The 21,348-nt window shown below is 52.2% G+C and overlaps 8 protein-coding genes across 8 annotated transcripts; 7 read left to right on the top strand and 1 right to left on the bottom strand.

The window, feature by feature from the left end:
* The first annotated feature begins 190 nt into the window (after nt 1–190).
* SAICODRAFT_78749 (p68 RNA helicase) lies at nt 191–2,589 on the top strand. The gene is made up of 2 exons (XM_019171130.1): nt 191–1,500; nt 2,151–2,589. The coding sequence occupies exons 1-2, from the start codon at nt 384–386 to the stop codon at nt 2,519–2,521; spliced, it is 1,488 nt and encodes a 495-aa protein (XP_019024963.1). The 5' UTR covers nt 191–383; the 3' UTR covers nt 2,522–2,589.
* A 538-nt stretch (nt 2,590–3,127) lies between these two features.
* Nucleotides 3,128–4,291, top strand: SAICODRAFT_90985 (DUF572-domain-containing protein; the record flags this gene model as incomplete). The annotated part of the gene is made up of 2 exons (XM_019171729.1): nt 3,128–3,343; nt 3,394–4,291. Exons 1-2 carry the CDS (start codon nt 3,222–3,224, stop codon nt 4,289–4,291), a joined length of 1,020 nt encoding a protein of 339 aa, XP_019024962.1. The 5' UTR covers nt 3,128–3,221.
* Nucleotides 4,263–5,880, bottom strand: SAICODRAFT_65065 (TRAUB-domain-containing protein; the record flags this gene model as incomplete). The annotated part of the gene is made up of 1 exon (XM_019170119.1): nt 4,263–5,880. One exon carries the CDS (start codon nt 5,878–5,880, stop codon nt 4,399–4,401), a length of 1,482 nt encoding a protein of 493 aa, XP_019024961.1. The 3' UTR covers nt 4,263–4,398.
* A 203-nt stretch (nt 5,881–6,083) lies between these two features.
* SAICODRAFT_55420 (P-loop containing nucleoside triphosphate hydrolase protein) lies at nt 6,084–7,147 on the top strand (the record flags this gene model as incomplete). The annotated part of the gene is made up of 3 exons (XM_019169373.1): nt 6,084–6,215; nt 6,270–6,408; nt 6,462–7,147. The coding sequence occupies 3 exons, from the start codon at nt 6,084–6,086 to the stop codon at nt 7,145–7,147; spliced, it is 957 nt and encodes a 318-aa protein (XP_019024960.1).
* Nucleotides 7,148–9,471: 2,324 nt separating this feature from the next.
* On the top strand, nt 9,472–11,104 carry SAICODRAFT_6629 (DUF1752-domain-containing protein; the record flags this gene model as incomplete). The annotated part of the gene is made up of 2 exons (XM_019170213.1): nt 9,472–9,577; nt 9,642–11,104. The coding sequence occupies 2 exons, from the start codon at nt 9,472–9,474 to the stop codon at nt 11,102–11,104; spliced, it is 1,569 nt and encodes a 522-aa protein (XP_019024959.1).
* Nucleotides 11,105–11,564: 460 nt separating this feature from the next.
* SAICODRAFT_24624 (ARM repeat-containing protein) lies at nt 11,565–14,853 on the top strand (the record flags this gene model as incomplete). The annotated part of the gene is made up of 7 exons (XM_019166791.1): nt 11,565–11,609; nt 11,661–11,786; nt 11,846–11,904; nt 11,956–12,291; nt 12,343–12,516; nt 12,566–13,459; nt 13,527–14,853. The coding sequence occupies 7 exons, from the start codon at nt 11,565–11,567 to the stop codon at nt 14,851–14,853; spliced, it is 2,961 nt and encodes a 986-aa protein (XP_019024958.1).
* A 2,047-nt stretch (nt 14,854–16,900) lies between these two features.
* SAICODRAFT_70545 (uncharacterized protein) lies at nt 16,901–18,457 on the top strand (the record flags this gene model as incomplete). The annotated part of the gene is made up of 5 exons (XM_019170585.1): nt 16,901–17,095; nt 17,134–17,337; nt 17,385–17,770; nt 17,823–18,130; nt 18,251–18,457. 5 exons carry the CDS (start codon nt 16,901–16,903, stop codon nt 18,448–18,450), a joined length of 1,293 nt encoding a protein of 430 aa, XP_019024957.1. The 3' UTR covers nt 18,451–18,457.
* A 320-nt stretch (nt 18,458–18,777) lies between these two features.
* SAICODRAFT_6627 (kinesin-domain-containing protein) lies at nt 18,778–21,328 on the top strand (the record flags this gene model as incomplete). The annotated part of the gene is made up of 3 exons (XM_019170211.1): nt 18,778–21,066; nt 21,104–21,223; nt 21,278–21,328. 3 exons carry the CDS (start codon nt 18,778–18,780, stop codon nt 21,326–21,328), a joined length of 2,460 nt encoding a protein of 819 aa, XP_019024956.1.
* Between the last annotated feature and the right edge of the window lie 20 nt (nt 21,329–21,348).

Here is a 21,348-nt window from a genome sequence, read left to right as displayed (position 1 = left end):
TCGATAAGCGCTGAAATCCATTGCGAGCTAACGTCAAATTTTGCAGTGCCTAAAGCGGCCCTGAGTGGATTTGCGGTGGCGAACCGCGCAGGTATAAGAAAGGCCCTTCCCCCAACTCCTGGGCTGATATTCAGAGCATTCAACTCCGACTTCTCCCTTTACACATAACGAATAACATGTCTGGATACGGAAACGGAGGTTACGGTGGTGGTGGAGGCGGTTACGGAGGAGGAGGTGGTAGTGGTGGCTACGGCGGTGGCCGTGGTGGTGGTGGTGGAGGTGGAGGATACGGAGGCGGTGGATACGGTGGAGGACGTGGTGGAGGCGGTGGTGGTGGTGGTGGTTACGGCGGAGGAGGATACGGTGGAGGTGGAGGTGACCGCATGAGCAACCTGGGCCAGAACCTGCAGAAGCAGACCTGGGACTTGGAGACCATGCCCAAGTTCGAAAAGAACTTCTACCGCGAGCACCCCTCAGTCGCTGCCCGCACCCCGGCCGAGATCGACGAGTTCCGCCAGAAGCACGAGATGCGTGTTTTCGGTACCGATGTTCCTAAGCCTATTACCAACTTCGACGAGGCTGGTTTCCCCGCATACGTTATCAACGAAGTCAAGTCCCTCGGTTTCGCCGCTCCCACCTCGATTCAATGTCAAGGCTGGCCCATGGCTTTGTCTGGTCGTGACCTCGTCGGTATTGCTGCTACTGGTTCTGGAAAGACACTCTCTTACTGTCTTCCCGCTATCGTTCACATCAACGCTCAGCCTCTTTTGGCTCCTGGCGATGGACCTATCGTTCTTGTCCTGGCTCCTACTCGTGAGCTTGCTGTCCAAATTCAGGAAGAGTGCACCAAGTTCGGAAAGTCCTCCCGCATCAGGAACACCTGTGTTTACGGCGGTGTTCCCAAGGGTCAGCAGATCCGTGATCTCTCCCGTGGTGTTGAGATCTGTATTGCTACCCCTGGTCGTTTGATCGACATGCTTGAGTCCGGCAAGACTAACCTTCGTCGTGTTACCTACCTTGTTCTCGACGAGGCTGACCGCATGTTGGACATGGGTTTTGAGCCCCAAATTCGCAAGATCATCGACCAGATTCGCCCTGACCGTCAAACTTGTATGTGGTCCGCTACCTGGCCCAAGGAGATTCAGCGTCTCGCCAACGACTACCTCAACAACTTCTTCCAGGTTACCGTCGGTTCCCTCGAGCTCGCTGCCAACCACAACATTTTGCAGATCGTCGAGGTCGTCTCCGAGTTCGACAAGCGTGGCCGTCTCATCAAGCACCTTGAGAAGGCTATGGAGGAGAAGTCGGCCAAGACCCTCATTTTCACCGGCACCAAGCGTGTCGCCGACGACATCACCAAGTTCCTTCGCCAAGACGGCTGGCCCGCATTGGCTATTCACGGTGACAAGCAGCAGGCTGAGCGTGACTGGGTTTTGAACGAGTTCAAGGCTGGCAACTCTCCTATCATGGTGGCTACTGATGTTGCCGCCCGTGGTCTCGGTATGTACTATCCCTTCCCCGTTCATTGACGCAGAAAAACAGGCTCTTCTATAACTTTCAATCTGGCGTGATTATATTCGCAGCTCTTCGCTTAGTCATCTGCAGTGTTCACTTTCGACAAGGAGAGGTTTTCATGTTCCTCAGCTACATGTGTTAAAAGTCTGGCATGGCGCGTCGCAGTCTCTTCTGCTTTCCGCGCGCTCTTTTCTGGCTTCCTCTTCTGTGATTATTGCAGTTCGGCTCCGCTATCCTCCCAAACCCTTGCATGATGTTCTTCTGTGTGACGCGTCATGTCAAGTACTTCCCGTTCCGTATGGGTTTGGCTCTCAACGCTCTATACTTGTAATGAAGTATAGGTGCGCTGTCTTGAGAGGTCATCTGGTCACTTGTGTTTTATGAGTGTCTGTGTATGATGTTATGTGTTTTGTGTGCAAACCTTCTGTCTGTCTCTGTACTATGTACCAAGATCGAAGGCATTGTCATCTGGATATGCGCGAAGAGCTTCAGCGATTACCAGTCCCTTACTTTGCGAAACCATGCGCTTTGCCAGGGATACGAAGTACCGCTGTATTGAGAAGAACGAGGGCTTTTACTGCGATTCAATGAGCATCATATGCTCTTCGAGTCGTATGCTAACTTTCGTGTTACAGATGTTAAGGATATCAAGTTTGTCATCAACTACGACTACCCCAACAACTCTGAGGACTACGTTCACCGTATCGGTCGTACTGCCCGTGCCGGTACTAAGGGTACCGCTATCACCTTCTTCACCCAGGAGAACTCCAAGCAGGCTCGTGACTTGTTGACCATTCTCCGCGAGGCTAAGCAGGAGATCGACCCCCGATTGGCCGAGATGGGTCAATCTAGGGGTTACGGAGGAGGAGGAGGAGGCCGCTACGGAGGTCGTGGTGGAGGCCGCGGTGGAGGACGTGGTTACGGTGGAGGAGGTCACGGTGGCCAGGGACGTGGGTTCACTGGTTCCAACCAGGCCCCTATGGGTGACAACCGCCGCGCTTACTAACTTTGAGGTTCCTTCTTGCATCATTATTCATTAGATTTGTATTTGGGTTTGTTCATTGGGTTTAGGTTATCTGGGTTGGCTATAGCTTTAGAGGTCACTTACTGGCCAAAAATAATAGGGTTCTGATCATTCCACACCCCTCAATCTTCATACCACACCCCGGCGCACTCACAATTTCAAAGATATCTCAACAGCCATTGAACTTGGGAATACGGTAAGAGCGTAGAGAGATAGAGAGTACCTTTGTGAATATCCTGATACCTTTAACTCGCAGATTTCACTCCACCAGCTGCTGTACTCTGCCAAATACTGCTGAGATGTGATGTGCAGATTTATGCATATATGCGCTGTGCCACACCAGCCGCAGCGCCGGGCTGAGAGGTGAGAAACAGTTGGTATCTTCTCCCAGGAACCTTCAAATCCGAATATGAAGGTGGGAACGGATTCAGGGGACTTTTATCAGTCTATATACTCTCTACCCTCCGAGATCCGATTTGCGGTTGGCGAGATATCCTGAGTTTTTTGTTGGCGCTGGGGTGTGAAATGAAGAAAATGGGGTGTGGAATGATCAAGACCCAAATAATATCTGGCTGCGTCATATCATGTATCTTGTCCCTGTAACGTTGACTCTCCATTTGAGCTCCCAGGTGTGAATGCGTCACATACCATACCACCTTGATACGACACAACCATCAGCGGAATGCAAGGCTTTGGATACGGCAAATACTATCCTCCAGATTTTGATCCGAAGAAGCACAAGACGCTCAATGGATACGCCGGTACTCATGCGTTGGGTGATCGGGCACGGAAGCTAGACAAAGGGTAAAATGTATAGTTGGAAGTTTCTCACATTGACGCTGACATTCCTGCAGAATTTTGATTGTCCGGTTTGAGCTTCCGTTCCATGTTTGGTGCACCAATTGCGACACGCTCATCGCACAAGGTGTTCGATTCAATGCAGAGAAGAAGAAAGCAGGAGCGTACTATACAACGCCAATATGGAGCTTCCGGATGAAAACAGCATGCTGTCAAAGTTGGCTGGAGATCCATACAAACCCCAAGGAAACCACATACGATGTCATTTTAGGTGGCAAAAAGAAAGCAGAGGAATGGGATGCCGCGGAAGCGGGAGTTATCAAGATTAAAGACGCGGCAGAAGCCGAAAGGCTAGCAAGTGATCCGTTTGCGCGAATAGAAAAGGAATCCGAAGACGTGAGGAAAGGCAAGGAAGCAGCACCGAGGATCGCGGATCTAGCTAATGAAAGCGAACGGCAATGGGCGGACCCTTACACTCAATCCAGGAGGATGAGAAACGTGTTCAGGACCGACAAGAAGGTTTTACGGGCAAAGGCTGCCGAAGCAGAAGAAATCCAGAAGCGGAACAGTTTGTCCATCAAATTGCTGGATGAATCACCGATGGACGCCAGGAGGGCTGCCCTTGTTGAGTTTGGTGCTCTGCAAGCGACGGATGAAGCATCAAAGAAACGGAATGTACTAGCAGGAGCCATGTTTCCTCGTGCGAAAAGAAAAGCGACGGCACCCGCTACTACTAGAGAGAGGTTGCAACAGGAAGTTGTGGCCAATGCTCGTTTGTCAAAAGATCCCTTTGTGAACAAGGCAGGTGTATTGGAAGATGAGAAGACGACCCTGCCAGCGGGCGTTATGGTTGGTAAAGGAAAAAACAAGGAAAGTTCGTTAAGAAGTGAGAACAGCAGTGAAAGGTCAAGTCCATGTTTGGTTGCCTATGGCTCGGATGACGAAGAGGGTTGAGGTTATGGAGGTCCATTTGATTATAGGGCAAAGGAATAACAGGACAACGGGGACTGGGGCGTTACACTGTCGTTTTGTGAGAACTTTCGATTTGTTTAGATATGGATCTATCCAAAGATACGGAGACCATCGTCTGGGATGACCTCCACTTCAGCTTCCTTCTCCTCCTCCTCATCCACGCGTACACGCTGCCCCAAAAGACTTGCAAACAACTCATCAATCTGCTCATCATGCCACTGTGCCGTAGGAATAGGTGCCATAAAGCTCTGAAGCTTCTCATGAACGTGATATCTCAGCTTTCTACCCTTCGATGCCTTCGTGTCGACATTCGCCTTCTTCTGCTTCGGCTGCTTGATGGCGGCCCACTGTGTTCCGGTACCGTTTCCTGAATCAAGCATACGTCTATCGATGAGCTCCTTAAGCATTCCCTGGTAAAAGTCGGTATCATCGAAAATCTCGGAATTGAAGTTGCGGAGGTGTTCGTCGGTTGCATCCTTGCTAGTCTTGTCCTCCTCCTCTGCACCCAGAATCTTGTTGTTGCTTCGGTTCAGCCTGGTTCTCTGGACGAGACGGTCCTTATCAGACAAAGTCTCCTGGATTTGTGCGAGAATGCCCTGGTTGACGGCCTTGAATTTCTTATTTAACGGCACACCGGAGGCTGCTTGGACCTTGTTAGACCACTTCGTAAGGGTTGACTCTTGCCATCCCTGGAACTGCTCGTCTAACGCCTGGAAGTCGCTCCAGATGTTGTTCAAGTCGACGGAGTCATCATCGTCTCTCTTTCTCTTCCTGCTCTGGCATGCATCACCATCAATTTCCATACCGTCAGCCTCCCTCATGAACTCCATGCGCAAATCAAACAGGTTGTCAATGAGCGACAGGGCGAGCGCCTCGGCATCCTTGATCGCATCTGCAGACTCCTCATCGACGAAAGTCGCGAAAGCATCGCCCTGAGGGAAGGTGTTGACGGCAGCCAAACCCTTCTGGAGCTTGATTCTGGAGTCGAGGAGGGAATCGTAAATCTTCATCTGGCTCTTGACATGTCTGCCCTTCTCCGCCTCGGCCTTGGCCGTCTGCGTGATGTTTAGCACAAGACTCTTCTGCTCCTCGGCCATCATCTTGCGGAGCTCGTCGTTCTTGTCATCACCATCCTCGTCCTCTTCATCATCCTCTTCTCCGCCTTCGAATGCTTCCTCATCACTGCCGGACTCGCCGTCGTCCGATCCCTCCTCGCTCTCCTCGGCTTTATCATCGATGAAACCAGAAACATCCTCCTCATCGGATTCTTCTCCCTCAAGATCTTCGTCATCCTCACTCATGGCCTTGAAGGTGTCTTCACCGAGAGCCGCCTTACGACTCGAGCGCTTGCCTGCATATCGGGGATCGTCGAGAATATGGTCGTCTTGTCGGAGTTTACTCTTGCTGACGGTAACATAGTGCTCGCGAATATCGCCCTGGTCGACATCGGATTCGTCGTCGGAGCCACCTCGGGCTTTAGTGAAAGGATCATCAATTGCTTCCGGGTCGTAATCGAGAGGAGCCGGATTGGCCAACTCAGCCATACGCTCAGCCAGAGATTTGCCAGCCATTATGTGTCGTCAGTGATCTTGTTATTTTCTGGACTTCGGCTGTCCGCCTTCACTTCACTTCTTCTCGTGAAGCACCGGTTGACGTGAATTCTAACTTTTTTGAACCGGGGGCAATTGTTGCCTGCCGAGCCACCCGCGCCACCTCTCGATACGGCAACTGCTCGTACGTACATAGGCACGTTGCCTGCCAGTGCGAGAGCAAAATGGCCTTCCAAATCAGATCAATAGCACCGGCATGCCGTTCTCTCAATCGGACAGCATGTCTCATTAAAAGGCCGGACAGCTTCGCACGGTTGTTTTCTTCCGCACGGATAGTCCTACACGAGAATCCTCTGGTGAGCCAGGATCGCCGTTGATCCGCGAAGACGACTACTAATAAACTTGTTCAGGGCTTGCCTCGGAGCGGTGCACCTCCTACCCTTCCTAGAATGCAACGCGGACTACCAACGAAACGCAAGCTGCCTGGCGTGGACAGGATCATTGCGGTATCCTCGGCGAAGGGTGGTGTGGGAAAATCGACAGTATCAGGTGTGCTCTATTAATCAGGGTCATAAGTCACATATACTGACCAGATATTGAAGTAAACACTGCGCTTGCACTGGCACAGGCTGGAAAGCGTGTTGGTATCCTTGATGCTGACATCTTCGGGCCATCTATCCCCAAGCTGTTGAAGTTGTCTGGCGAACCTCGTCTGTCAGAAAACAACCAGCTTTTGCCAATGTCTAACTATGGTTTGAAATCCATGTCTATGGGCTACCTGGTGGGCGAGGAGGCACCTGTAGTATGGCGAGGAGCAATGGTTCAGAAGGCAATGCAACAGCTCCTCCACGAGGTTGAGTGGGGAGGGCTGGACTACCTGATCATTGACATGCCACCTGGTACTGGTGATGTGCAACTTACTATCATCCAACGGATTATTCTAGATGGTGCTATCATTGTTTCTACACCGCAGGATATCGCCCTGATTGATGCCGTGAAGGGGCTCAACATGTTCAAGAAGACGGACACGCCTGTTATCGGCATGGTACAGAACATGAGTGTCTTCGTTTGTCCAAACTGCTCAACGCATACGCATATCTTTGGTACGGAAGGTGTCGTACGGACAGCGGAGAAGCATGGATTGAGTGTTATCGGGGATGTACCGCTTCACGCGAGTATCTGCCAACATGCAGATGAAGGGAAACCGACTGTGGTTGCTGAACCGGAAAGTGTTTATGCGCAGGCTTACAGGAAGATAGCTTCCGCCATCATTGAGAAGTTCACTTAGATTATTTGCGCGTCGTAGTCGTGTGACAATGCATGTCGGGTTAGCTATGCTAATTGTTTCGCCGCTGCTTTGGCAGCACTACCAAGCTTCCGCTTATACTTCCTTGGATCCTTCCTCGACATCTTGCGCTGATCTCTCATCCCCTCTCCTCCTTCCCAGAACGAGTTCTCTTAGACTTCATCCCACGACCACATCGATACCCCTTTCCCTGCATAAAGTGCCTCATCTGCTAAAGTCATTCAATCGTCATAGCATCATCCTCGCTTAGAGCTGACCTGACAACGCACAAGAATCTTCCGAGGTGCATGCTACCTTCCTTCCCCGTCGAGTGGAGCACGTGTAGCTAGATCTGGGTGAATGCTTCACCCGGTAACAACAGAGTAACAACCGGGCCCGGGAGTGTATGCTACTCGTCTTGTTTCGTGAAGCTATTTTTCTTCCTGCCTGCTCAGGCGTGTTTGCTCCGGCCTTTGTTACGACCGTTATCGCCCGTTTAACCCCGCCCTAGGCGTCGCCCCCCCCGTGGGGCTCTCGCGAGTGCCGAGCAACACCAAAACAGGACCCCCGGTGGCCGCTCGGACGACGGGAATAGTCCTGCTTCCCGCAGCTTATCGGTCTTGTCATGACGGTTGCATCACAGGGTCTCGCTTTTGTTGTCCGTCGGTTGCGCCTGTGTCGACCACTACCCAATTGTCCACCCGATATGAACGCGTCATACGATCAACAAGACATTCAACCGCCCTCACATGCAGTCACCTGAAAACGAGACGTTTCAGCGGCCGTGGCCGAAGCATTCTAGAGGTTATATGGAGTGACCCGGAGTATGTACTGTAGCGTTCCACTACGAAGATCATGATCATACGAGCGGATATGCGTACGAATAAGGTTCCTTCCGCGACATGACGGCGGGAATCTCAACTTAAAGCAAGCTCGCGAGTTTAACACGGATGTTGCCAATCATGTGAAATGTCAAGTAAGCACAGAATGACGAGTCCCATTCTCGATTGCGCGCATAGCGATCGGCCTGGCCCGCAAGCGAGGGTTTCGGTGCAAAGTGTCGGTGCAAGGACCGCTTACAGAGAGGATGGGCGTATCTTCAAACGGGAACACGTCCGGTATTGTACGCGCGTAATGACCAAGTGAAAGGTTGGGAAGTTACACGATCTCAACTTTCATGCCCCAACGAAAAATTGGCAGAACATTGCAACGCGGCGAACTGACCGACCGCCTTTTCCAGGCCGCTTCCTTCCATGGGCCAAAGGTTGCCGAGGCCGCGGAGGTCGAATCGCGCACGAGTCGACGGATGCTTGCTTCCAGCGCGCGCAAACGCAAGATGGCCATGGAAGAGGAAATGCCGGTGAGTCAGCAAGATCGCAAACGCAGCTGATGGGGGAGGCGCCGGAGTAAGGCCTCCGCGGTTGGGGGTCACAAGAAAGGGGAGTTTACAAGGGAGAGAGCGGTTTATGCCAGATGGCGGGGTATGGAGGGGCGGAGTAAGTAGTAAGAAAGTATGCGGGTGGCCGTAGTCACAGGACTTTCAACAGGAGCGAAAAGTGCCGGGTATCGACAGAAGCACGCCTTGGGGTAGCGCCAACGGCCACGGAGAAGCTTGTCCGGGAGGCAGTTGGAATACCAACTCGTCGTCTAGAACGCGCGGAGTCCATCGCTGCGCCTCTCCTTGCCTCTCTCACCCTGACCTACAGGTGTCTTTACAGGGCGAAAGAGGCGAAGTTATTCGTCGGGATCATCTCGGGCTTACGGGGCAACGCATTTGATTTCGTTATGCAGGGCGGATCTGGACGGAAATCGGCTGCTGGGCTTCACGTGCAACAAGCCTACGTCGGGTCATTTCCGGTAGCGGACATGACGCGGACGGTTTGCTGGGGAGTCAGTCGTCGATTGGAGGGGAGAGTCGAGCGAGAGGACGGTGGACGAGCAGAGCAGCTGGAACGATCCGCCTCTCTCCTCGGACTCTTTTCCCGTCGAGATGAGCTTCGAATTTCGTTTCGTTTCGGCGCGCGTTATTTCCTTCCTGCTGCTCCTTTTTAGCTCGCACACGAGTTTTCACATTCCGGCCGGCCAACGCCGAACCGCCGCCGTATATAAGATCATGCCCCCCCCCACCCCCTCCTCGGCACTCCCCCAAATAAACAACACACCTTAAACCAACGCAGCTGGGTAACAAGCCAGTGCCAACCGATCTTTCTCTGTTGTTCAACATATACGCCTGACTGCCGCCCTCCTCGTCATCGTTTTGCATTACACACAGCATACTGCGCGCGACTTTCGACCAGTCAACAGCAAGCATTAATCACAAATTCATAATGCCTGGACGTGCTACTCTTCCGGATCCTGTGCTCTCGTTGGCGCCCAACGGCATCACGAAGCTCGACTCTATTGACGCCGATAACCTGAGTTGTATGTGGAATGGTACGTGCCGACATCCTCGCCTCTTTCTTTGAGAATTGCATGCTAACGCGTTTCTCTGCTACAGTCTTCACCAAGTGCAAGGAGAACCTCGAGAATGGACGTCGTTTGGAGAACCTTTCTTGGCGTCTGTGGTACCGCGAGGCTTTGATGTACGACCACGACGACGAACCTACACAGACCACCGCCACCGCAGCGCATTCAAAATCAGCGAACGACTTGCCCGCGCTCTCAAGATCGATCGACTCTATTGCATCGGAAGCCGCACCTGTCGTCGCCGCAGCAGCATCAGCATTGACTGCCAAGCCCGTTCGCCCAACACTCACCCGCAACTTATCGTCAAAGCGTCACTTGACCCCAGAGAGCTTCCACAAGCTTGTCACGGGTCTTGGACCTGTTGGTGCCGACGCCGAGTCATGGAGGGCTATGGCCAAGAAGAACGGTCAGCAGCAGGCTTCCAGCGCCCCCGGCAAGCAGGTTACGACGGTGAAGGACGAGAAGACGAAGGAGGTTGAGGCCATTGCCGCCAGTGTTAAGAGCGGTTTCTCGAAGGCGTCTACCTCATATCCGGCTGACGCGTCGACCAAGTCGAGGGCCATGTCCGTCCTCACTTCCGCCAAGGATGAGTCCAAGGAGGACGACGCCCCTATGATGGCCTCCAGTGTCGTCAGGGGGTTTGAGTTGCCAAAGGTTTCTGCCATTGCTCCCAAGCCTTCATTGCCGACTCCTGTACCCGTCGTTGCCCGCCCTGCCGCCGAGAAGAAATTCTTCATCAAGAGCACGCCCAGTGATTCCGAAACCGACTCGGACGCTGAGCGTCGTCGCAGACAACAGTGTACTGTCCAGCAGAAGAAGACGGAGAAACGTACGAGTTTCAAGGAGGAGAAGGAGATTATCAGGTGTGCGCAGGATTCGGCCATCGCTTCTGACAGCGAGGAGGAGGATGAGGAAGACGATGGCGCCGTGTTTGAGGATACGTCTGATGAGGAGGACGATGCTGGAGATGAGGATGATGGTGACTGGGAGGACTCTGAAGGCACTGGTTCTGTTGGATCTTCGGTTGAGGACCGTGCCAAGGTGAGGTTTGGCAAGAGCGAGCGTCCTGGTTTGCCAAGTCGCCGCAGTATGTTGTCTGCGCTCTTGGTCAAGCGTGACGCGATCAAGGAGGGTGGTTCCAGGAGCGACTCTTCCAAGTCCTCCAAGCAGTCTAGCCCCATCAGCAGCCCCTGTGCACCCCGCAAGGCCGCTTCCGTGAACGAGGCCCCTCAGACCATAAGTGCCATGAAGATCAAGCGTTCTTCCTCTACTCAATCCGACCAGGTGGCTCTCTCGCCTCGCACTACGCGTCGCAACATGCTTGCTACCGAGCTGAGTGAGAGTCTTAGGCGCAACTTGTTGTGGGAGAGGCAGCAGAAGCACATGACATCCAACGCCGTCCTCAAGCGTCGTGCGGCAAGTGCTATGGACGTCAGCGAGATGGGCAAAGATGCCCTCGATGAGGAATACGGGTACCACGGAGCAGGATGGTAAACAAAAAGATGATACCATCTACTTTCCCAGAAATTCGGTTTTTATTGCTGTTTGTGTTGTTTTGCGGATCGCGATTGCTTCTTCCGCTTGGGTTCACTATTTATGGGCTTACGCCAAAGCTTAAGCATGGCGTCTCTTTTTTATTCTTGTCTGGATGGCACCGGTGTTTTTGTTTTTTCCTTCCGCTTCTTTTTTATTTACGACCTGAGAACATTGTCTGCTGGGTTTGTGGGTTTGCAGTTGAGGATTCATGGAGGTCGATGTGATGACGATAGGATAGGGTAGCTTGTGCTCGCTGAATTGATCTTCTTCGATGCTATGTTTTCTTCCATTCGTCCGTCTTTTTAAGTTCTTGGTGTAGCAGTTGCTTGACCGAGCACGGACGCGGGAAGTGCAGGTATGTACACGAGTTCTGCTGCGCATTGACGTACGACTCCAAACACAAACAGCAACCGGCAATATGGCGACCGTAACATCCCCGACATCCGTTGATCAGGTCAAGGAGGTCAGCATTCACGCCATGGCCAATCATCGCTACTAACGATATCCCTGGCAGTTGATTCGGCAGCTGTATGCCCCCGGACAGAACCCGGAATGGTTGAAAACGGCTCAGAGGACTCTCCAAGGGTTGCAGCATTCACCTGATGGTTGGGCGTTAGCAGAGCAACTCTTGGCAAGTGAGGTATGAATCCTTCCTCATTTGCGAGTATATGCAATGGCTTATCGGGCAACGGGCAACAGGAGGACAATGTCCGGTTTTTCGGCGCGTTGACTTATCAGGTCAAGATCAATGCAGATTGGTGAGTTTGCAGTGATAACGCCTTCTGTAGTGGTGCTTATAAATGCTTTAGGAAGACTCTACCTGAAGAGTACCATACGCAACTACTGACAACACTCGTTTCATGGCTGCTACGATACCAAAACGGGCCTTCACTCGTCGCACGAAAGCTCGTGGCCGTGCTAACTACCTTCGCCCTGCATACCATTCCTACAACTTGGAAATCACCCGTGAAGTATTTGGCTGCATGCTTGGCAGCCAAATCTCTGGTACCGACAGAAACGGCGGAGTCGCTATCCATGAAGGACCTCGTGGGAGGACTGAACGAGAGCGAATTGAAGGTCACACTCGAGTTTGCGAACGTTTTGGCGGAAGAAGCAGATAAGACAGATCTTGTTGCTGACAGGAAGTGAGTGCTCCTTTTCAACTCTCGTCGTTCACCCTGCTAAACCAACCTCAGGATCCAAGTTCACCAGGCAATCAAGGACAGTATGCACGACATTGTTGACCTGCTGGGATATTGCCTGAGTCTGCGTGGCAGTATGCGTGAAGTTTCCGATTCAGCAACGACTGTCGTCAAGGCCGGCTTGGGGTGCCTGCAGTCTTGGCTTCTGTACAGTGCTGATATGCGAAGGTACGTGATCCAGCCTTGACATCTCTTCTGATTGCTGACCTTGGGGTAGTCTGTTCCAAAGTATGGTTCCGGATGTATTTGCTTGCTTAGCCCATCCGGTTCTTTTTGGCGCTGCCGCCGAATTCACCGCGGAAGTCCTCTCTCACAGCAGATCTTTCTTCCCTCGAAGCAGCATTCAGGACCTGGTACAATTAGTGACAGGACCTTGGGGCCAAGGTAAACTGCGAAGTCAGTTGACGACTGCGGCGCAAGGAGATGAGGAAGACGATTCTTCAAATTTCAACCAATTGCTCATAGCGCTGGGTGAAACGACGTCAGAAACCATCGCGGACCAGATTATGGACCCACATATGCAGGTGCTGTTGAGTATGCTTCTTGCGCTCCTGAATTATCCCGGCTATGCAGTTGCAGATGAGGAGGTCTCTCCCTTGACGCAGGAGTTTTGGTGTTCAGTCGTGGAGTCTATCGCGGAATCAGAGACAAACTTGGAGGCAGGGAACGCTCTGACCATGGGTGTGGTTGAAGCTGTATGGCGAAAGATTAGATGGCCATCTGTCCACATTGAACGTCAATGGGCGAGGGACGTTAAGGACGATTTCGCAGGGTTCCGACGTGATCTCGGCGACCTCTTAGAACAATGCTATCCAGTACTGAGATTGGATTTGATCACTCGTTTGATGAATCTACTTGAAGAGCAGACAGGATCACCCTCAAATGTCTCGTGGGAAGATGTTGAAGCTACGCTATTCTGTTTTGTGTCGATTGCGGACGCCGTTCCAGAAAACTCGGAAGAGACTGACCGGATATTGATTCGGTTGTTTTCGGGGCCGCTCTTTGCGTTGCAACCACCAGATGCATCCTTGCGTCTCCGGCATACCATCTTGAACATGACAGGTTTGCCTGCTTATTCGGTGACATATTCATCTGCTAATGAGTCAAGCAGGTGCGTATTCCGATTTGTTACGCCGGTATCCTAACAACCTGCCAAATGTCCTGAATTACCTCTTCAGCTCATTATCCATGCCTACCCTTTCAAACAGTGCTTCGAAATCAATTTTGACGTTGTGCTCGGCATGTCGCGGTCATCTCACTAGTGAACTTGCGAATTTTGGAAAGCTATACATGTCCCTTTCGACATCCACCGACCTCGGCACGCTAGAGAAGGAGCGGGTCACCGGTGCGATCGCGGCGATCATTCAAGCACTGCCTCGTGAGCCTCAAAAGCTCGAACCTTTGTCGTTCTTGATTGAACAAATCTCTAGGGACTTCGAGCTTGCGCAAGTTGCCGCTGAGGCAGGGAATTTCGAGCACGCTAAAGAGCTGGCGCTTTCAGGACTTTGGTGTCTCACGGCGGCTGGGAAGGCTTTAGGAGCCCCAGAACAACCACTGGTTATTCTGTCCGGTGAAACGACGACTTTCGATAAAAGTCAATCCTTCTGGCAAAAGGACGGTCAGATACTGCAGTCCCAGATTCTGACGTGCGTGTCCAACGTGGCGAATATGTTCAGGAAAGATCCGGAGGTCATGGACGGCATTTGCCAGGTGATCAGGATCGGGTTCAGAGAGCAGGAACCTGGTCCGTTCGTTTTCCCTATCGTTGATGTGGTGGACTTTCTTGTGCGCGAGATCGAAGCGCAGCAGCAACCCATGTCTGCGTGCCTCTTGACAACCTCTTCGAAATTTCTTGCCTCATGCAATATCGTAGGTACCGAACGCGTTGATTCGGAAGTAAGCAGATTATTGGATACAGTCTTAACATGTACATCACATGCGCTTGAGGCAACGGGACTCAAAGAGAACCCCGACGTCCTGCATGGATTGTTCGATCTGCTTGCCAAATACCTTCCGTGTTATCCAAAGGTCCTTTTCGCTGAAGCACGGTTACCGAATTTTTTGAGGTTGGCTATTATCGGACTCACGCTGCAAGAACGACTGGCACAGCAGGGAGCATGCGCTTTTCTGTCGGATCTCTACGCTCGTCACTTTGATGATGCTGACCTTGACAGGTCGGCAAGCGAAATTACACGTGCTATGGGGCCGGAAGTCATGAAACAGCTCTTGGTAGCGTTCGGGGGAGCCATTCAAAGGACTGCTTTACCACAGGTGTCCGAAGTGTTTGGAAACCTGCTGCGTAGACATCCCCAAGATAGCAAACGCTGGCTGACAACCCTGTTTGCACAGCCAGGATTTCTGTCCGCACAATTACAAGAAGCAACCAAGGCAACGTTTTTGAAGCAAATTGTTGGCCTGGCATTGGGTAATAAGAATAGACAAGTACGTGACCACGTGAAGGCGCTTTGGCTGCAGTCGCGAGGGTTGGAGAATATGAGTTGGTGATGGATTCCACGTGAGGACTTAGTCGATACAACTCTACGAAAATGCCTTGTGGAAGAGCCAAAACTACAGCACCTGATTCCTCCCAACGTAGGGCATCTTCTCGTACCACCAGACCCCCACCCCGCTTCATCGATGATGTCCCTGATCCAACCCCAACAGCAACACTCCCCCCAGCAGCGAAGCCCTGAAAATGCAATCGAAATCCTCGAGGAACCGCCCGCTAGTCAGCCAGACATTACTATCGAGGAATTTGACGCGTCTCTCATCATTACCCGCAAACCCGATCATCGGTATCCCTTGGCACCATGTCGAAAGAGATCTGCTCGGTTTAGCATGCAATGAGTTGCTCAATGACCATGACATCACAGAGAGAGTTCATGTCGACATGCTGCGCGAGAGAATGAGTTGGAGGGTGGTTCATGGTAAGGCTAAGCATTCACCATGGCAGCGCTTAAGGCAACCGGAGGACTGGAAGATTGCTGGCTTACGACCACAGGTCTGGTTGCCGAGACGTTTGTGTGTACCTTCCTCTTTGTATCTCTTGACAATTTGGTACATTGTAGCTACTGACTTCTTCGCCAGGTCAGCTAGTCGGTGTGACTCTTTCCCATCCTTCTAATGGAGGATAATACTGCGTCGCTCTGCATCGGTAGTGACTTCACCGAGCATTTTGAAGTCTTTCTGGGCTTCCCAGACCTTACAATGGTTTGTTCGTTGGTATTTTAGTGGTCGCGGTTCCTTGGAGTTTAGGGACCCTGGCGCATGTCGCAAGAAATCTCACACCGCTGTACAAGCAGAGTAAGTGGCCCAGGCTCAGACCTCTTACGAAATACCAACATGGCGTATCGCCAAGACCTCATCATATGTACGGGTATGGATCAATTGCAAACGTGCCACGGCCCGTCCACGACAAACGAGCTAATCACGGCGAGATTAACGTGCGTCAACGGCGTCTCTTTCCCTGCCAATCGTGGCCGCGTTTACAGAGGGTTCGCATCCAGCGATATGGACCAGATCATCAGTGCCGGGTGTGCCGTGCTGAGAATTTATACTATGCCGCAGCCCTGGAACAAGCCGAAGTCAGTGAAGACTCGGTCGAGCGGCACTGTACCGAAAACTCGGGTCCGATGTGCAGGGCTGGTATGTACCCGTAGGTAGGTTGGTGCTGGCACCATTACGTTGTTGTGGCATGTAATTTCGATAAACGCAGGCCTAGAGCAGCAAGATGAAGCGGATATACGGATTTGAAAAAGATGAGCAACTTTTTCCTGGTTGCAATTGCAACTGCTGGACGAGCTCATGCAAATGCTTAGCTTGCGCCTATCGTTTGAAGCTTGATCGTAGACTCGGAGAATAGAGATTCAATCGCAATACTGGACATGCTTAAGCTTTGCAGCAGTTTCCGTTGGACGGTGCTATTCCCCGGTTCGGGACTCGTCTCACGGACCGTTGATCCGTAAGTCGGGTCGTGCCGTTCTGGACAACAGAGGCTTGTTAATCGAAGCTGAAGAAAATTTTGCAGTTGCCGGCGAGTTACCGAAGGCGTTCAGGAAGGCCTAGGGTCACCATAACAGTAAGGCGCAAGATTTCGATATGCAAGCCGGAACGCTTTTTACCCAAACGAGGCGTCTACCATGGTATGTATGTATATGCGATGCCGCAGTTTGTGCGCCCTTTTTCAATGCAATACGTAACTATAGCAGTTGAGATTGATATCAAGTGGATCACAGGGCACGGACGATTCCTGTTGATCTGGGGAGCTCGAGGAGACGTGACGACCGAGGGAGGCATGCCATGCCAGAGCGCTCATCGCAACCAATATAAGCAATCCCATGAGCATGTCCATAGGCCTGTCCATTATAGAAGCGAACAATACTGACCGCGGTCAAATCGTATGTTTGTTCGACCGGGCCCACGTAACGGGAAGAGCCGCGCGCAAGCCACCCTCGTCCCGGCAAACCGGCTCTGTCGATCAGCCATCAAAACCGAATTCCGGGTGAAAACGATTAGTCGTGCCCCGTCGACCCTACATATCCTGCGTACGGTGATGGGTCCTCTGATGCTCCCGTTGACCAGCAAGCGACCATCCTCCTCCCTGAGACAGCTGCAGGTCTCACCCGGACGTGACAGATCTGTAGCCCCTCGGTCTCTGTCACAGGCAAGCGGGGTGACACCTTCTTGGCCGCCGTTCCAGCTCATCTTGCTCATCACCACATTTATGACCTTCGCTCCCGCCAACTCGGTATGCTGCAACCTCTAACTCGCCATCTCGCCTGTTAGTTCACACTCTTTCACGACACTCTCCACCTGATCTACGGATCAAGAGTGGTCGTTATTGCAACAACAACAACATCAAGCCCATGCCACCTCGTCGATCCCGAGGAAGACCTTCAACATCGCGCGGACGAGGCTCAGGCAGAGGCCTTACAACCACCACAACGGGAGGAAACATCTCCTCCTCACCCGGCCACGCCCGTTCGCGAAGTATCATGCCAGAATCGCCCGGCGAACGACGCTCTCTCCGTCTACAGGGCATACCAGCGGCTTCTTTGGATATAGCAGAAAGTATTCGCGGCCGGAGACGATCTCAAACCCGCGCAGCGCAAGCTGGTGAAATGCTTGCCCAAGAACACACACACGAAGCAGCCGAGACGGCGCAACCCACTTCACCTTCATTACCAAACCCACCACCGGCTGCGATCACGAGTCGGGATGAGGAGGACTTGGCGCTTCAGGCTGGGGGATCAGTGCTACAGGCTGGGGGATCACCGACAAATGTTCAGTCTCACGCTCATGCCGTGCAATTTCGGATGGAGATAGCTTCCATCGCGAGAGAGGCCGATCCCAGCTCACCTCTGGATCCACCACTGATAGTAAGGCTGCGAGTTCATGATCCTAACAGCAACGATATACTCGGGTTAGTACTTGAATTGATCAATTCTTTGGATGAAGACTGACACGTCTATCAGGGAGCAATACCACCCACATCTGCTGGCTCATGTGGGCCTTTATGATGAACATGGTATAAATATCCTATCTCCACCTGATCGCTACCTTTTCAGAGGTCCCAACCTTGCTGCAAGCCCAGCGATCTTCAACGAGCCCGATTTAACCTTGGAAGCGATTCTTGGACCAGATCACACAGTCTATTCTGGCTCCGCTCCGTCCCACAGATCAGTTTTCTTTGTCTATCCAGGTTTACACATCACCAGGCCTGGCAGATATAGGATGCGGTTAAGGCTTGTTGGTATCGGATCCGATAGCCCAGGCGGGGGAGGTACGCTCGCACTCGCTACCAGTGGCATAATCATCGTCGCGCCCGGAGGGCATACCGAAGGTACCTAAACGCAGAAGCGAAGGCAATTCATGTCGCGGAACTAATCCTCATCGTCCGTAGTCTCTCCCGCCGCTGCACGTCTGGTCGCGTCAATCAATGCCCAGATTGCTGTGGCCCTGCAAAGCAGCTCGACCTCAGACTTGTCAACCAGCAACAGTAGCGGATCTGGGTCAGCATCTTCGGAAAACGCTGGTTCAAGTCCAGTATTACCATATCGTCCGCCGTACCCGGCTCATCCGCCAGTTGGAACGCCCCCGTGAAGCCAAGCGTCCAGGGAAGGCAAAGGTAGAGTCCGCGGACAAAAAACAAAAACAAAAAGTAACTTCATCAAAAATTGAGAATTTCCCACGATTAGGTCAAGGTGATCAAGGTTGCCCTGGCAGCGCGCACGTAAACACTACACGTAAACAAACATCGCCGAAATCTAAACGTCCAGTCAGCTTCACAATAGACACAAACAACACCCGTTCACTTTCGTTGACTATGGAAGCTGACCTTGCGGTAAGTACTCATTCATGGTGGACTATCCTTCCCCTCCGACTATCATGGATGCCTTCTCCCTTTTCAACCGTCGGAGATCATCGCTAATGCCATTCGAGGGCTCGCGTTTGCCTCTGCCCCAGGGTTCCGTCGCTCCTTCAAAGATTCCCAGTCCCGTTAAGCCAACGCCGCTCTCCGAATCCAAATCCGCCAACATCATGCCTATGGATCCGCCAAAGATGACTACAACGGGCCTCAAGAAGGTTCCGGTAACTGGTGTTACGCGACCTATAACCACAACGGCAACTGGCACACGCAAGACACTGGCGGAGCGTGCTGGCGAAACTCGCTCCATGGCCGCACCACCTCGACCATCCTCACGTACTGCAACCTCCGCGAGCGCAACCTCCGCTACTACTACCCTTAAGCGGTCACAATCGGTCAAGGGAATTTCGCGTGTCGCCGCAGCAGCTACCAGTATCTCACGTACGACTACCACTCGCCCAGCCAGCGCCCTAGGAACAGCCCGTCCGCCGAGTGCAGCCTCCACTAGGCCCACATCGGCTGCTGGAACGCGTCCAACCAGCGCGACCTCCATGCGACCAGGCTCAAGCGGTTCGGCGAGCAGCAAAACCTCTACAACCACGGCGTCTGCCCCGGGAGGTACCAAAGCAAAACGTCCCGCGTGGGATACAAAGGGTCGCCTCGAAGACATGGAAAGCGCCTATGCCGAACTCCGTACTCAATTCGTAACTTCGAAGGCTTCTGCTGAGACTTCTACTGAATTGCTCGAATCGGAGCGAAGACGAATTGCTGAACTTGAACTTGGCAGAGTTACATTGACTGCACAGCGCGATCAGCTGGAAGCAGATGTTGCACGTGCGGACCGTAAGGTGAAAGAATTGACGGAGGATCTCGACGCGGAGAAGAGAGCTAGGCGTATGGAGGCCGAAGATTCCGAGCGCGCCATCCGTATGCTTCGTGACGACTTGGAGAGGAGAGAAAGAGCGACAATTGATGAATTGAACCGAAGGTTCCGAGAGGAGATTGCAACTGTTGAGTCGAAAGCTAAACGTGACATTGAGGACATGCAATCACGAGCGGAGCGTGAAATCCATGATGCTTTCGAGAAAACAAGGGTGGAGAAGGAACGAGTTCATGCTGAACTAGAAATCAAAGATCGTGAATTGAAGACTGTTAAGACGGAATTTGCGTCTACCCAGGCCGCTTGGGAGGCAGAAAGGCACATCACGGCAACTCTTAGGCAGACAGTTGCGGAGCAGTCCGCTGCTCACCTGGCTCTGGAAACCCAGACAAACGCTTTGAAAGCAAGAAGCGATGGACTTGAAGGCAATGTGTACGAGATGCACAGCACGATTCAGAAATTGCGAGAGGAATTGGCGGAAGCGCAGCACAAGCAACAAGCCGCGGAAACCCAACTCATCACTGAAGAGACAATCCGGCGAAAGTTGCACAATCAGATTCAGGAGCTGAAGGGCAATATCCGCGTTTTCTGTCGTGTCCGCCCACCTTTGGAGAAGGAACTTGGCATGGAAGGAGGCTTAGTGGAGATGAAGATGGAGGATCAAGATAGTGAAGGTAAGGAGATTGAGCTTGTTGGAACCGAAGAGAAGACGGCCATGGGTGGTGTCAAGGCTGCCAAGTCTTGGCCGTTTTCATTTGACAAGGTGTTCAATGCTGCCAGCGCCAATCAGGAGGTCTTTGAAGAAATCAGTCAATTGGTCCAGTCGGCTCTTGATGGATACAATGTTTGCATCTTCGCCTATGGACAGACTGGTTCGGGTAAGACATACACCATGTCCAGTGACGATGGTATGATCCCACGCGCCGTTCACCAAATCTACTCGACGGCCGAGGCACTTCGCAATAAGGGCTGGACATACACTATGGAAGGCCAGTTCCTTGAAATTTACAACGAGACCATCAACGACTTGCTTGGTAAAGCAGAAGAGTTCGACAAGAAGAAACACGAGATCCGTCACGACAAGGGCACCACGATCGTCACCGATCTCACTAGTGTTCCGCTCGATACTCCGGGACGCGTGGCAACTTTGTTGAAACGCGCCAGTAACAACCGTTCTGTTGCGGCGACGCATGCGAACGAGCGCTCTTCGCGTTCTCACAGTGTCTTCATGTTGCACCTGCGCGGCACGAACTCCGTCACCGGCGAAAAGAGCCAAGGCACATTGAACTTGATTGATTTAGCCGGAAGTGAACGCTTGAATCACAGTGGAAGCTTCACAGGGGATAGGCTCAAAGAAACACAAGCTATCAACAAGAGTTTGAGTTGCTTGGGAGACGTCATTTACGCCCTGGGCAGTGGCAAGGAAGGAGGTCATGTTCCGTACAGAAATTCCAAGGCAGGAAACAAATGGGTTCGTTCCTCATCCAAATGCTAACAACTTCTTCCAGTTGACATATCTTCTGCAAAACTCTCTTGGTGGAAACTCTAAGACACTCATGTTCGTGAACATCTCTCCGTTGCAGCAGCATCTGAACGAGACATTGTGTTCTTTGAGATTCGCGACTAAGGTTCGTGCGAACATTTTTTGGTGGTCGAACCGATACTAACACATTTGATCACAGGTCAACTCTACCAGCATTGGCGTGCCGAAGAAGAGGATGATTAATGCCTGAGAATGTAGAATTGGCGTATG

Source organism: Saitoella complicata (assembly GCF_001661265.1).
Source record: "Saitoella complicata NRRL Y-17804 unplaced genomic scaffold SAICOscaffold_8, whole genome shotgun sequence".
In the NCBI taxonomy this organism is placed as follows: Eukaryota; Fungi; Ascomycota; class Saitoellomycetes; order Saitoellales; family Saitoellaceae; genus Saitoella; species Saitoella complicata.
The sequence above is the reverse complement of the archived record's forward strand: the minus strand, read 5'-3'. Positions and strand labels throughout refer to the sequence as shown.

Excerpts from the sequence above, each read along its gene's own strand:
- SAICODRAFT_78749 (XM_019171130.1), top strand. The coding sequence starts at position 384 with ATGAGCAACCTGGGCCAGAACCTGCAGAAGCAGACCTGGGACTTGGAG. Across the intron at positions 1,501-2,150 it reads TGTTGCCGCCCGTGGTCTCG|ATGTTAAGGATATCAAGTTT; the intron begins GTATGTACTATC and ends TTCGTGTTACAG.